The 15835-nt window shown below is 41.8% G+C and overlaps 1 protein-coding gene across 3 annotated transcripts; it reads left to right on the top strand.

Annotated features, from left to right (window-relative positions):
• Positions 1 to 1829: 1829 nt before the first annotated feature.
• Positions 1830 to 15487, top strand: podn (podocan). 3 transcript variants are annotated; one of them, XM_079220406.1, is made up of 12 exons: positions 1946 to 1992; positions 2649 to 2736; positions 5782 to 6063; positions 6205 to 6298; positions 8236 to 8300; positions 9861 to 9970; positions 10063 to 10219; positions 10329 to 10444; positions 10661 to 10874; positions 11041 to 11484; positions 12458 to 12606; positions 14166 to 15487. In XM_079220406.1, exons 3-12 carry the CDS (start codon positions 5800 to 5802, stop codon positions 14302 to 14304), a joined length of 1752 nt encoding a protein of 583 aa, XP_079076532.1. In that variant the 5' UTR covers positions 1946 to 1992; positions 2649 to 2736; positions 5782 to 5799; the 3' UTR covers positions 14305 to 15487. The 3 variants fall into 3 exon arrangements, with proteins under 3 accessions (XP_079076534.1, XP_079076533.1, XP_079076532.1); XM_079220408.1 differs by lacking the exon at positions 2649 to 2736 and having other exon boundaries at positions 1830 to 1962; XM_079220407.1 differs by lacking the exon at positions 2649 to 2736 and having other exon boundaries at positions 1894 to 1992.
• Positions 15488 to 15835: the final 348 nt, after the last annotated feature.

Raw genomic sequence — 15835 nt, 5'->3', positions numbered from 1 at the left:
TAGTAATAGATAGTGCAGCCTTTTTCTTGAGATCGAAGTAATCTATTTAATATCATCTGCTTTCTAGGACATACACAAAACAGGGACGCCTCTGGGTAAATTAGGGACCCATAGAAATAGGAAAAAACTTAACACTTACCTTTTTTGTACATCATTTCAAAATTCTAAAACATGGATTTATTTTGCTTTGGTTTTTTTATACCTCAGTTAAGACCTGCAGAAGCAATTAAACGGGCTGTGCAAAGCCCCATAACAGATACAGTTTAAGCCTTTTTATGGTTGGAAATGTAATTATAGGACCTTCAAAAATACAAAAAGAAATGCCGATACTGCTCTCTGCCTTCCGTAAATCTTCAAAGAAAAAGAATCCAATCAGTAATTCGTTTTCAGCTTTAGTTAAGGCTAGCCGTGCTTAGCTCACCAGCTAGCTTTAATGCTGTTTTCATGTAAATTAAAGAAATACTTTTAGTGTGAGACTGATATCACTCACATCTCTGCAGTAACGTTTAATATTAAGATGCAGCCGGTGCTTAGCCTAGCTTCACTTATTTTAGCTTGGCTTAGCTCAGTTTAGTTTAGCTCATTTTAGCTCAGTTTAAAGACTGGAAAAACAGCCAGTCTGGTTTCACCGTGAGGTTGGGAGGGAATCAGCAGAGACTCCAGGAAGTCACTGCTCCTGGCCCAAAAATAGCATCCCGGAAAATAACAACTTGTTCTATCTCTTCGGTTTTGGTACAGTTTGAATGAACAAGATATTATGTTAAGAATTGAGCTCTAGATGTTCTGGTAGGCAATGTTCCTTTGGAGAGAGCCAGGCTAGCTGTTTCAACCTGTTTCCACTCTTGAAGCTAAGCCAAGCGTCACATTCCTACTGTACAGACAAAAAAGTGGTATTGATCCTCTCATCCACCCCTCTTATGATCACATAAAAATAATTTATATAGTACGGACGTCAAAATGCCAGACTAACCCAATTTTGAATATGTAGTTAATAGATTTAGGCTTTGTAAACCGATTTGTTCGAATGCCTTCCACACACACAAAACAAAACAAACTGTGGTGTTAGACATGAGAAACAAGGCTTTCATGGTTGCTCTAATTGTTTTTATCAGAAGCAGAAGGTCGAAATGAGGTGTGGAAGTGAGAAAACCAAAACAAATACATATTTTGTTTAAGCATATTTTGACTGCTCACTGTGATGAATCATCCCAGAACTTTTCTGCATGTAAAAGTGTGGGTTTAGTGAACTGTGCTAATGCATGGTAATGGCTGCAGATTTTCACACACTGGACGGGAGTCGAGCTTGTTGAAGAAGAGGCCTGGTCCAGAAACACGTGGGACATTAGATCATGTCCCGACGCCCCTTTATGGCAGCCTACTCTTACACTTTTTTTTATTTATTCCTGGAATTATTGGGACAACTCATGTCTTTTCCCCAAATTAAAGTTATCTCCGTACAGGTCAACAAATAAGAGGCACAGCTTTTTTTCCCCACCTAGATTACAACCTTTATTAATAATCTATTTTGTAGAGAGTAAGACTATGTTTTAAACTGTTTATTCCAAGAATAATGTGGCATGTGTATTTCAGACCAGATTGAAGTGATGAGGCCTCTAGTCCCTGTGATTTATAATCTCACCTGAAACCATGTGGGATGTTTTTGTTGGAAAATTTACAAAGTTATCACAACACAAACCTACTACACTAAAACTGGTCGAGTCAATTCCCGGGAAAAAAAATATGAGGGAAAGAATGTGTGTTTTTGGCTCCAATTCAGGTCCGAACCGTCTCTCTTACTCACTCCCTTCCTTTTCACTCTCGCCCATTCCCCTTCCTTTCTGTCTCTTAACTTTCCCTCTCCCACGCTCTTTCTCTCCCCACATCTGGAGGGTGTCTGGTGTGGCTGTGTGACTCCTCGTCTGCTATGGGACAGCCTGCGTTTGGACTGGACGTCAGACTTTGGTGCGTTTCGGCAAACGTTGGTCGGACGGGGTAAGGCAGTGGGCCAGAACCTTGCTTTGGCGGACTTTCCTGCTGCGTGTTTTACGGGTGGCTGCGATGTCTCGCTGTGTTGTGTGGAGCTTAGAGTTTAAAGTGTCAGGGTCATTCATCCATGCATGACAATGTGGCATGTGTATTTCAGACCAGATCCAGACCACTTAACAGCGCGGTAAACCACTGCACGACGTCTGCTCAGCTGAGACGCATGAAAACAAGAAGATGATGTTTAAAATGCTCAGCATCCTTGCATCTGTGCATGCTGCTTTTATCTCTCTCTCTCGCTCTCTCTCTCTGTCTCTGTGTGTGTGTGTGTGTGTGTGTGTGTGTGTGTGTGTGTGTGTGTGTGTGTGTGTGTGTGTGTGTGTGTGTGTGTGTGTTGGTGTTTGTGCCACTTTACCTCAGGCTGATAGATGGCTTTTAGACATCTGCTTTGAGTGCACCCTTGGAATATTTCTATCCACCAATTAGAGGGCCTTTTCCTGGCTTTGCCATTTCAAAAAAATAAAAGAAAAAAAGGCCTAGATTCATGTTAATCCATTTAATATATACCTGAAGAGTGTACTATAAATACCTCTAAATGCTTCTGTGTGAATTAATTTGAAAGCATTTGACTCTTGTGCTCTTTTTTTTCAAATTGGCCTTTCCAGTTGCTGAGGATTGAAGCTTCAGCCACAGCAGAGAGAGAGATAAGAGAGGACAGAGAACCGGCTGCCTGTTGTTGTTGTTGTTGGCCTGGTGCGTAACATTGCAAACCCTCAATCAGTTAGATATGTTTTTTAGGTGTAATGATACAGTTTTCTTTTTTGTACAGTTAGAATAGGCCCTGCGAGGCCCGACCAGTGTTGGTGGATTGAAATTATTTGAAGTGAAATGATGCAGCACATAGTCATAGTGAAATTGTGGTAAACAGAAACATGTGTGTTTTGCTTACACTTGATTTAGTGTTTGATAGGGGCACTTAAAGGGGAAACAGAGGTGGAAGATACTGAATTTCAGTCCCTGGTACGGGTCAATCTCCAAGAAACTCTGGATCCTTCATTTCCTATAATGGGGGGTGGGGTCATATTATAGAAGAATATATTGATATGATGAAGTGTGCGAGCGCGTTGATAAACCGGGGGATCAATAATTTGAGAGCACGGGTTGATAAACTGTGACTGCAAGAACATATTTCGGTGGCGCACTCGCGTTGCCAGGAAGAACACAACATATGTGATCCTCAAAAATAACGAGAGCCGCTCTGTGTCCGCATAAAAGCGAACATCAGCATGCTAACGTATTGATGTTTAGCAGGTATCATGTTCAAGATGTTTAGCATGTTCGCAGGCTAACGTTTTCTAATCGGCACGACACAGGGACGTCACAAAGTGTAGCCGAGGCCGATGGGACTCTCATCAGTTTTGCAGCTATTGGCAACGACGATGGCGCTGAAGAAAAAGTCAGATAATCACCAAAGTTATTAGAATTCCCCCTGTGGGGAGCATGAATGTCTGCAACAGATTTCATAACAATCTATCTCATATTAAACATTTCATTCTGGACCACAGTGGTAGAGCATCTCTTGAGGCACTGAGAGTTACATAATGTAAAAGTAATGTAATTCGTTGCTTCGCAGTGCTTCATAATCGGTGCCTGAGGAATTGAATACTATAACTCTCTCCTGTATGCTGCTTATAATAGATCCCGTTCATAGTGGACAATTTGACATGTCATAGCAGGAAATGTTGCAAAAAACATATTAACAGTGGCTCTGTTCTACTCAAGTATCCCAGTGAGTCGGTGGGCCAGCATGCACGATACAAGGAACCCGAAACTGAAGCGGCTAATCAAAATCAGCCGTAATTCATTTGATGATTACACCCGTGCTTTTCTTTGTCACATGTCAGCATTAGTCTATTTCATGAAAAAGGAGCTTTGTGTAAAGACACTGTGCAAATCCTAATTGAGCATAATTAATATGTAATGGAGCACAGGCTATTTTCACTGTTTTTCACTTGACTAAGAGTAGTACACCCTCTGACTCCCAAATGGATTTTGACATGTCAAATCCATGCAGTGCCTCTTTAAAATACCCAGCTTTTTTTTGCCTTGAAGCAGGATTGTTTTTCTCACGCCTGTCATTGAGCATCACTCAGCATCCCGCCTAAACACTTGCCCCTCATCATGATGAGCTGTCTAATATGAAACAGTTTCCAGTTTAAGGTTGAGGTAGCTGCTGTGTTTAAAGCGAACAGGTGGCAAACAAGGAGAAATTAAGCAATTATATTTTGGGGCGCTATCAAGTGTGTATGGAGTGTGTTTTCAACCATGTCAGTTGCAGAGCTTCAGCTGACAGGAGTTTGACCCTTGATGAATCCCTGCATCTCTTAGCAGCTGACTAACACGATGTGTGTGCTGAATTTAACCGGATGGCTGTGACAAAGAGTGTGATAAAGTTACCTCAGGAGGTTCGCCCCACACGGACGATTCAGAGGAACGCAGTATATGTTCACAAAGGCAGTGAAGGAACATTTTATTTTCCTCTTAGACGTATAAATCTCCAACTGATAAGGAAAGATTTCCGAAGTATAATTATGGCCCTTTTGTATTATCATAAAACACGTTTGATCAGTTTAATCAAAATGGAAATCCTCTTGTAGATCATTTGCCCCTACAATTATTACTCTGTCTTTATACAACTGCCCTGACTTTCCTTCTCGAGCCACCAGCAGGTTGACATTTTGTGTTTTAAGTGAAATGTCTCAACAACTATATGGACTGCCACAGGATTTGGTGCATACCTTTGTGTTCCCCGAATGATGAATCGTTTCAATTTGTCCAATACTTTTGACCTGCACAAACCACCTGTCCGCTAGTTAGCTAGCTAACTTCCACCATGCTTTAATCCTGAAAAAGAGCCGAACAAAGTACTCACTCATCTGGCGATAGCAATGTGCTTTCCTTCGCTGTGATATGAATGTGTGGCTGAAGCATTCCAGTGTTACGTTACGACTCTACTGCTCGTTTAAGTTGTTACCACAAAACCTCACCTCAGTGAGTCCAAGACTTGTTGTAAGTCAGCTAAGTTTCAGGGCTCTCAAGTTTTTAAGACAGGTAAGAGTGACATCTCTCCCTCTATTTACTCTATAATTTATCTGGGTGAAATGTAATCCCGGCGCCGCCCCCGGACGGAGGCGTGGCCGGGGGTGAGGCGCCGGGATTACATTTCACCCAGATACAACAGAATACAACAGATACGTTTTTCTGATTGGCTATTCGTGTAGCCCATTTCTTTTTATTGATTGGCAGGGGATTCGCGGGAGGCGTGCTTGATTCCTCCATGGTGAGGGCAGCGCGACCACGTCATATTTGCGCGCTGCGGCACATTAAATAGCCTAGAGTTTTTTTTCAGCGTGAGAAATACGATGTGTGGCGGGAAGGCGTGACTTAAGACCGAAATGCGTGACAGTCACGCTCAATGCGTGACACTTGAGAGCCCTAAAGTTTATATCGAAGTTAGCCTGCTACGACGATAGCAATGGTAGCGGTACGCATTAAAATGGCCGCCACAGTGATGATTGGCAACACAACGCTGCTCCCAACACAGACTTCATAGTAAAGCCTCAGTGGTGCTAACATAATAATAACTTACATTGATTGAGAAGTCTCAAAATATAAAAATGACCTACCACTGCTGCTTTAATGGGCAGGAAGTAGCAGACTGTGGCTTTAACATCCTGCTTCCAGGAACAAAGCTCTCCTGATGTTTTTAACTTCACTGTCCATGTGCTTGTGCAACAGGAGAGCTCAGCAGTGGACATGGCCTTTCCCAAGCATTCCTTCCTGCAGGCCCTGAGTGTGCTGCTCTTGGCCTCGGTGTTGGTGCGTTGCCAGGCCCCTCTCGAAGCAGAGGAAGAGGACGAGGAAGATACCACCATCGCAACAGCGGTGACGAAATCCGAGACGCTTGAATGTCCTCCGGAATGCAGCTGTACAGCAGAAGGGGCAGTGGACTGCGCTGGAGTCGACCTCACAGAGTTTCCCGCTGAGCTGCATGAGAAAACGCGACAGCTCTCTCTGCAGGTCTTTCACACAACTGCACATGCACATAAACAGTCATGCACGTCCACATTTTGTAAGTTCGGCTCACAAAATACCGAGTCAACAGTGCAAACGCTCTTCTGAACTTGTATTTGCTGTCTGTGTTTTGTCCCGTAATGCCAGAACAACAAAATTGCAGAGATAACAGTGGAGCACATTTCCCATCTGCATCAGCTCGAGACGCTCAACCTTCAGAACAACTGGCTTACCACCAATGGTACACACTCTCAGACAGTCTAAACTCTTGGCAGGAACCTGGTGTACAGCGATGGACCGGATTACAGATATATTTGTAATACTGTTTTGTGCTCATAGGTCCTGCTCAGCAGAGTGTGTCGATCAGCTTTGTAGTAGGAGCCTTTAAATGTTGAGTCAATTTGGAGCAATCTTACACAGCAGTCAATTCTTACACCAATTCAACTGCTCCTATAATATTAGTCTTTTCTTCCAGACTATAGCCACATCCAGGAGAGGGAAGGGTAACCAACAGGGATAGAAAACAGGATGTTTAGCAGATAGTCTGGCTTTAAAAGGCAGAAAGAAATGAGCTGAACAGCTAATGCTTATGTTGGGGATGGCTGTGCTTTATCAGTGTTGCATAACACCCATAAATAACAGCCATATACAAGCCGTGAAATAACCATGCCTTCCCTTTGACCTTCCCTTTTGCTCCTGCGAAAATTGATGAATTATAATTATTACTATTGATGAATTATAATTATTGTGATAAATTATAATTATATTATTGATGAAAATGTTGAATCCCGGTCTGTCATCTGTCATTCACAACAGACATTGAACCCAGAGCTAACAATTGTTTGCGTCTTCTGACAACACCTTTGTTGTTTCTGCTCGAGGTGTAGCTGAACGCCAGTTGGTCATCATCATTCTGACTAACAGACAGATAAACACTGATCATTATCCTCCATTGGAAAAAAAAATAAGTATGAGTGATAACACCATAGGATGAGATTGTGTACCTGGCTACACTGTAAAGAGGAAATGACTGGATGTGTGTCACAAATTGTAACACATGGGTGGACTTCTGAACCTGCCATGTAGTTGCCCCTACAGTATTTTGATCAATGCTTTGCTGTTCAAGTCAAGCTGAACTGAGCATACCTGAATCATCAGAGTCACTGGCCAAAGGTTAGTGATACGTGTATCAGTAGTGATGCAACACTGCAAGTAGCTGGTTGCTGAGCTATTGGTCTTATAAACAAAGTTAAAGTCCTGAACTGAACCAAATAGTTCAAATCTTATACTTAATTTAATACCCATTGCACTGTTGTTGTCGTTGATTGTTGTTTGTCTCAACTAGCGTCTCATGTCTAATGTATGCACCTTCAGCCAAGAAAAAATCCTCGTTTGTGTAAACATTCCTGGCAAATAAACAGTTTCTGATTCTGATTCTGAAATCAGCAAACTGGATTCAATGTTGCAACAAGGAACTCATTTAGTTATGAAACGGACTCAATTTAATACTGATGCCTCCCTATGGCCTACATATGTAAACAAGACCATCAGCAAGAAGATTGGTATTGGTATTTCTATACAGCGATGGCGGATACTCTTAATGCCTGACAGCGGGTGAGATTTCCTGCAACATCATGTTGACGAGTGCCCAGCCTGGACGCACCAAGATCAGACTTATCTGCGGTTGTAGGAACTGGAGCTAACCCACTCGCTTCCTGGGAGGCAACACTGACAACATGCTGCTGGAGGCCCAGGTCGTATTGCTGGGCCCGAGAGAACCAGGACGTGCTGGAGGCACGAGAGAACCAGGACTAAGCCGAGCAGACTATTTTAAGAGGTTTTCTGAAATCAAACGTTTTCTAAAGAGACTCTGTCAGCTGCAGATCTTTACGACGGGAAGTGTTGGTGCTCAACTCTGTTGCCAACGAATCATTGGGCTGGACCTAGCAAAACAATTTATATTAGCCAAAGTGATTTGTTATTTCTACCTCTGCACAGATTAGTCTCCAGAGCTTTTGAAGAACTTCAGCACAGTTTCTGTGGAAATGCCTTCATAAGATTTGACATTTTCATTTGTACTATGTGTTTGATGAAAACCACACACGTATACTTTTTTTGATCAGCTTGTGGTGCAAGGTAAATTAATGTGTAATTCCGTATGTTTTTTCTCTTTTATAGGCCTTGAAGATGAAGGGTTTGAGATGCTTGAAGAGCTGTCTTATTTATACTTGGCAAATAACAAGGTGAGTCACACAAACGACTTTCATATGTTTGTTCTCAATGCTGACCTCAAATCTGCTTTCAAGATTCGACTGCAATGTTATCTTTTCTGTGTTCATCTCACAATAATTTAGCTCTATTCTCTTCCGACACACTGACATAAAGCCAGCTGGCGGGGAGAGGTGGCAGTCTCCTCTCATACACTCTATGCAAGCTTATGCTTGTAATCACTTCCAGTATGGCTGTGCCAGCTGGTGAGGGCTAAAATGTTACTGACCCTTTTGGACACAGAGCGAGAGAGAAAGGATGGACAGATTTGTTTGTGCCTTCACAGAGATGAATAGGCAAACAGGATACAGGAAGAATAGGGGATTTTAAAGTGCTCACTAAGCCTCAAAGACACCCATGCTGCTTTAATCCATAAACCATGTTATAAAGGAGAGAGCTCTAAGTGAACATCTAATCTCACCAGTGCTTCTCGGATTTGCTGTTTTGTACAATTGTTCCGGTACAAGTGACGAAAATGAAGAAAACCTTGCTTATATTAAGGGGCACACTGTACATGATGCAAAAAAATAGGTAGTTTGTTACTGCCTTCCAAAACATCAAGTTCATATGATCCTTTTCTCTGCGTCATCTATCTATGGTTAAGGTTTTGGTTAAATTTGGGCAACTACCTCTAATAACTTGGTAAGGGTGACATGGTTATGTTGGATTCTTTTGGTTGTTTTGTTTATAAGGGTTACTTAGATTATGTCCACCCTAAACCATTTACGCAGTTTTTGTGAGGAGTGTTGGGTTTGTCTTGGTGTTTTTTTAATAATTTGAGTTGCTTGTGCTTGCTCTGTGTGTTATTGATGTCATCCTGTAACCCTGTAACCTTGCCCAGCATGTCATCCCTTGTACACCTGTTTACGCCCAGCCTCGTCCGCCCTGCCTTTTTGTTGTCTTGTTACCCAATCATAGTTTTCCCCTCCATATTCTGGTTCTCTGCCCACTCCCGCTGTGCTTTGTCTGGTAATTAGCACCTTTTGTGTTCTTTTTACAGTTTGTTTGCCATATCGAATGTTTCTGCCTTGCATAAATAATTGGGAAATAATTGGTTTGTTCATTAGTTCTGCAAATGCAGATACAACGCAGTCTAAATTTTTTAAGTTGGATATAATCAAAGAAGCCCTTAATGAAAACTGAAAAACACCAAGGATTCCAACAGAAGAGTCCAACAAACCCATGACAAAAGGTTATGGAAAGTTTGTGATTATGCATGGTCAAAAACAAGACCACTGGTCTACAGCCAATCCATCGAGTAGATGTGGAGTCTACCCTGCGTGTTTTTACGGTTAAGTGATCCTACAAACATTAACCTCCTGGTTGCACTAAAAGTCAGGGCATCACCAAAGTAATTACGATACATCAGCCAGGGACCATGACTTTATGTAAAAAAAAACACGACAATTGATCCAATATTGGTTGAGAGAATTTAGTCAGGAACGATGTGGTGGACTGATCGACTTATCAACCAGTGGACATTGCCATCTCTAGAGCAACAATGTACCATCATGCTTCTTTTCTTGTGCTTGCAGCTCAACTCGGCACCAAAAGTCCTACCACCCTCTTTGGTCAGTGCTGATTTTGCTGCTAATCAACTTACAAGAATCTACCCATATACGTTTGGCCAAAAACCAAAACTGAGGTATGAATGTGCGTGTGTGTGTAAAATGTACTTCTTGTTCTTGGAATAATGTCCATTTATACATGGCAATGTCCCTTGACCATGGCTTCTAGGTCTGTGTATCTCCACAACAACAAGTTGACTGACGCAGGACTTCCTGACCATACGTTCAATGGTTCTGACAAGCTGGAGATTCTCACCATGTCCAGCAACTTCCTGCGAGTTGTCCCAATGAACTTGCCCTCTAGCCTTTACCGTCTTCATCTGAAGGTCCAGCCCCTGTTAAGTTTGTATTTAGATGTCAGGTGGAAGATATACATTGTGTTTCCTTCGATTCCTTAATATGGTAAATGATAGCGCAAGAATTGCTCTTTTTCAGAGTAACAAGATCGAGAAAATTCCAGCGGGGGCCTTTGGCAACTTGCCAAACCTCAGAGAGTTGTATCTCCAGGACAACCTCCTCAGCAATGATGGCATGGACAACGAGACTTTCAGGTAGACAAACCTCTAGGGGTTGACATATTCTAACATGTTGATGCTATTAGTGTGAATGAGAAAAAGCCTTGATTTATGTGTTTTCAAGTGTTTACCAGAAAAAAAAGCATCCTCTCGACAAAGACTATATGCGGTTTCCTGTGTTGCAACATCTGACAGAAAGCACTCATAACTGATTTAATGACTATCTTTCCTTCTCGTTTTCTCTCCTGGCAGCCAATTGAGCAGCTTGGAGTGTCTGGACTTGTCAAATAACAACCTGAGCGTCGTCCCCAAGGGTCTGCCTCGCAATCTGGTGCTGCTACATCTGGAGAAGAACTCCATCAATAGTATCCCCGAAGACTCTCTTGCTTCTGTCCGAAACCTTGAGTACCTGCTCCTCCACAATAACAAGCTGCGCTCACGTTCCATCCACCCGACTGCCTTCCAGGTACATGTCTATTGAATGTAATATCCTTTTGGATCTTGAACATGATAGCTGAGCTGTGTAAAGACATGGACATTTCAGGTTGTGTCTTCAATTGTAACTGAAGGCTGGAAGAGATGATATGCTCAACAGCTTTTTCCGTAATGCATTTAATTTGCATTTTCACTAGGGCTTGAAGAAACTGCACACTCTCCACATGTACAACAACTTGCTGGAGCGAGTTCCCAGGGGCTTGCCGAAGCGGGCCAAGACCCTAATGATTCTCCACAACTTCATAAACGAAATTAGCCGTAATGACCTGGCCCTGTTGTTCTCCCTCACCGAGCTCAACCTCAGCTATAACAAACTGACCAGCCCCAAAGTACACCGTGAGGCCTTCAGAAAGCTGCGTATTCTGGAAACCCTGGATCTGTCGGGGAACAGCCTTCAATCGATGCCCGTGGGTCTTCCTCGCAGCCTGCTGGTGCTCGAAATCAAGAACAACCAGCTGAACTCTATACCGGACGGGGCATTGACGGGCATGGAGAAGCTACAAAAGCTCATCCTCAGCGACAACCAGCTGAAACTGAATTCAGCATACCAGGGAGCTTGGATGGAGCTCAGTGCGCTCACAGTGAGTGGCTGGGGGAGGAATAAACATGTCAGATGTTAGTGCAAGACGTTTTGTAGCCCTTGTCCACTGCAGGAACTTAACCTGCAACCTGGACTTTTATGATTCTTGTGAGGCTTTAGTATGGTATTCGTACCTTGCACTTCCATTGTGTTTCACAAACCGTTTTGGATGTATGCATGTTTCTAATGGTCATCAGACATGTTGTAGGGCATGGTTAGCTTGTCATTGACAGGACACATTTGGGTGCTGTCTGTGTTTTTGCCCTCTGACTTTGCCCTTTTCATAGGTATGTTTTCAGTTGATAAAAGTTAATAGTAGCATTTTAGTTGCCTAAAATGTCTTATTGAGCACCCAGTTGTACCTAACTATACCCTCTTGTGTCACTTCTGGTATACAAAAAACAAGATTAAAGATGTCCAGAATGCCAAACTTGAGGCTTAAAAACAGCATTCCCCTAACCAATGAGTAATGTCACGGTTACCACGCCCACTTCTTATAGACAGTCAATGGTATTTACTGTGTTAGACCTCTAAATATATCAAACTTTTGAGTATTATAGTAGTAGTAGTAGTATTATTTGAGTAGTATAGGCTACAAGAGTCCTGGGCACATGAAGCGAATGTGTCAGTATTAAGTGGAAGTAAAGCAATTAATGCTTTATTATCCTGCCTTGGTATTCTCCTGTGTATGGGCATATGTTTAGTACAGGAAGTGTTGATGGCACTGCCGAGGTGAGCTGGATTCCCATGTGTCTGAGTCAAGTCAGGTCGAGCCAAGTGTTTGGGTTTGCAGTGCAAAACAATCTCAGCAACGATTTCCTTTTAGATTTGTTTCTGCAGTGGAAAAGGGATATTCGTTTCACATATTAAAGCATATTTCTGTATAATTCTTCTCTTTTTACAGGAATTCATCACATGGATCAGAGAAAATATTTCATTGTGTTCATTATTCATTGAGCATCTTGTAATTTTAGACGCTAGACCTGTCTGCCAACCAGCTGTCACACATCCCCTCGGACCTGCCTGAGTCTCTGGAGTACCTTTACCTGCAAAGTAACCGCATCTTCAGTGTTCCTGCTTCAGCATTTGAAGGCACTCCGAACATCAAAGGCATCTTCCTCCGGTAGGGGACACAGAAACCATTTCTTATCAATCAGAAGGTTGTAGTTATTAGACTCAGTCTTTTTACTGGTAAATAAGTGCTTTCTTTCTGAGCAGATGTTAAACTCCATTCATCCGCTGTGATGGTTTGGACAAGCTGTTTTTCTTCGAAGTAGCTGCATGAGACATGGTGGGCCTAATTCTACACCGTCCTCAAGGCTTCTTTTTTCCATTTGGATTGCTCTCCACTCACGAAATGATGATGCAAGTGCAACCAAAGAATGTCCATGAGGGAATTGTTGCTTTTGTTTATGCTGTTTTGAGAGGGACAGCTGCAGTCTGCAAGACACACACCCGTGTTCTTTCCGCCTTTTAAAAACACATTTTCACTAATAGCTCAAAGGGAGTTTCGGGATTGGATTTCTGTACTTTTGATTCCTGTGAAAGTGTCTGAGGAAAGAAAGACATTCACAGTGCGTAAAGCTCACATTCCAATAAACAAGTGGGTTGAATATATGAAGGTAGTGTCGGACTTTTGCAGAAATTGGATTTGGATTTTGGTGTAAAATATGTTTTCGACTGTACAGTTTTGTAACTTGGCAAATTCGTACAAAGCTGATATTACATTAAACCTTTTAACTCCTCAAACCATAGTTTAAACTGCAGAAAGTTACTTTCAATCTTACAAATAGTTTCAGAGTTATGTGAATGAGGTTTTGCCTTATAAAAGTGAACCTTTTCAAACTACCCCTGCTATCCTGGTCTATTGCTAATCAACTAAATTTACTATGAGTTGACCGAGCTTCATTTTGCAGAGTACTGCAGTGCGTTATCTAATCTCTCCATCTCTTCATTTGCTGTGCATTCAGCAAAATTTCCACTTTGGTTTATTCCACATAGTGCAGGCTTATACCCACAAGCACTGCAGCTGAAAGCAGCGGCCAGGCAGCAGAGTGAAGAGGTTTCAAGGCTTTTGTTCTGTTTGGTTGTCAGCCTGACCTCAACCCAGTTGCTTTGCAGCTTGCAATTATAGGCCTTGACCCCTTCCAGGCTGCCGTGCTCTTCCTGGTGTTCATATCAGCTGTTGCCACATTTCTTTTATTTTTTTTCACCAAAATCCCCCCACAGCTGGGAGCCTTTGGCCTAAGGCTCAACGCAGAGCTGCCAGAATGCTCTCCATCAGTGAGGGGGGAGGGAAGTGTATTCCTCTGTGTGCGTTACTAATTGCATGTTTATTGCATGTTGGCAAGTTGTTAAAGTTCATCGGCGACATATGCAAGCATTTTCACTGATAGATAAGCCTTGATGCAGGTGATTACTGTGTTTCAGTAATGCTTTGATGTTAAGTGAGTGAAGCGCCTGCGACTGCGTTCAAAATAGCGTGCCACGCGGGTTCAATAAACGGGTCCCACCGTACTGATCAGAAGACACATGTAATTTGCAAATGTCACCTGCTGTCTGTCAACTGTCCCCTCTGCATGAAAACCATTTAGCTTTCAGCCAAAGTCAATTTTGATCCACTGTCAAGTGGCGAAAAACACCTCACAAATGCCTTTCTCTTTTCCCCCCTCCTCCTTTCAGGTTTAACCGCCTGTCTGTGGACTCTGTGGACGAGAGCTCGTTCGCATATCTGTCCAACTTGCAAGTGCTGGACATCGGCACAGAAAACACCAACCTCCCCTTTAAAAGAGAGGAGATGGAGGAGGAGCAGGAAACATAAAGATGCGCTTAAATGAACTGACGTTGGACTGCATCGTGTCAAGGGAAGCACAGGCTTTTAAATGGGAATTAACCTGTGAACGTCACTTCCCAGGAGCATTAATGCGTTGTGCTGAGTGGCAGAGTTACATATTTCTGGTGTAGGATGCCAGAAGTTCCAATAGTTTCCTTTTTTTGGGCTGGTTAGTATAGCATATCTTTATCTCTGAGCTTTAAATATTTGTGTTGGGCTGTTGACATGCAGCATCTATCATCTAATTGTGTTTTTCAGCTTTATTTTAAAGAACACATTCACAGCAGGGAATTTCCCCATGTAAATGTTTCAGTATCAATACCCAAAATCTGAGCAGAATGAAAACAGACTCATTGTTTACATGGTGTGAGTCTTTCTCTGCTGTATGTCATTTTGTAACTGGCTCCCTTGTCTCCCTCCCTGGCTTAAAAAAAAGTTATTAAATCAGATATTCTATGGTCAAATTTGTGTTTTCATCATCAAGCGTTTTAAGATAAGCAGCTTCCCATTAGCACCAATGAAGCCTCTGTAATTTCAAACTGTTGAATGAAAGTCTGCAACCTGTAGTCTCAATTGTATCATCGATGAAATCCATTGCTTTTTTTCTCCCAAGTAACCGATAAATTACTTAGTCATGAAATGTCATAAATGACAAATGCTCATCATAAGCCTGAAGTAATTTTCAAGTGACTTCATTTCGTCTGGTCAACAATCCAGAAAACTCATTGTGACTGGTGGAGTACGCTTATGTTTCAAATTCAAATTGAGAATCCATCGACAAGGGATTCATTGGACGTGATGCACATATTTGATCATGAGTTCGAAAAATATGTATTTTTTATTTTAGGTCGAACTGCAACTGTTTGGATGATGCAACAATATTGAAATACCAGTAATATACCTACAACGTGGATGATTGTTGTAATCATGACATTTTTTACCATGTGCTTGTGAATGAAATATTTAGAACATAAACGCAATTTTAATATATCTGAAGCTTCAATCCATGCTGCTGCTACTTCAGTCAATTCCTACTTTTTTTAATATTAGCAAATATTTTTAATATGACAAAAAACTCACTATATTGCTATGAATACAGTGTCACTTTCACATACAGCAGTATAGTATTGTCACATATACAGTCATTGAACACAGCAATAAATTATTTTAAAAGGCTGAAGAAGACTGTGCGTTTCCTAACATTCACAAGAACTGATATTTCAGCAGGTTCTCCCCCACAGGGCGGGGTCACTGCTCTTTTCTTATTTGTCTTTCTCATACATTATATATATATATATATATATATATATATATATATATATATATATATATATACACTCTCATATGCAGCTAGTGCGTACATTACGTGCAATATTATAAATATATGCCAGAGACTGAAAAAAGAAAAAAACACATCTCATAGTACAATCTTCCCATGAGAAAAATGCTGGCAACCTGTTCCACTGGGAGATCTGACAGTTGCTGTGCACGGACGAAATGGTTGATAAAATGACAGAAT

This window comes from Taurulus bubalis (assembly GCF_910589615.1).
Source record: "Taurulus bubalis genome assembly, chromosome: 7".
NCBI classification, from domain to species: domain Eukaryota; kingdom Metazoa; phylum Chordata; class Actinopteri; order Perciformes; family Cottidae; genus Taurulus; species Taurulus bubalis.
The sequence above is the reverse complement of the archived record's forward strand: the minus strand, read 5'-3'. Positions and strand labels throughout refer to the sequence as shown.

Bases quoted from the DNA above. Each gene is read 5' to 3' on its own strand.
- podn (XM_079220408.1), top strand. From the start codon at position 5,800: ATGGCCTTTCCCAAGCATTCCTTCCTGCAGGCCCTGAGTGTGCTGCTC. The intron at 9,971-10,062 runs GTATGAATGTGC...CATGGCTTCTAG, and splicing joins GGCCAAAAACCAAAACTGAG to GTCTGTGTATCTCCACAACA. The intron at 12,607-14,165 runs GTAGGGGACACA...TCCTCCTTTCAG, and splicing joins ATCAAAGGCATCTTCCTCCG to GTTTAACCGCCTGTCTGTGG.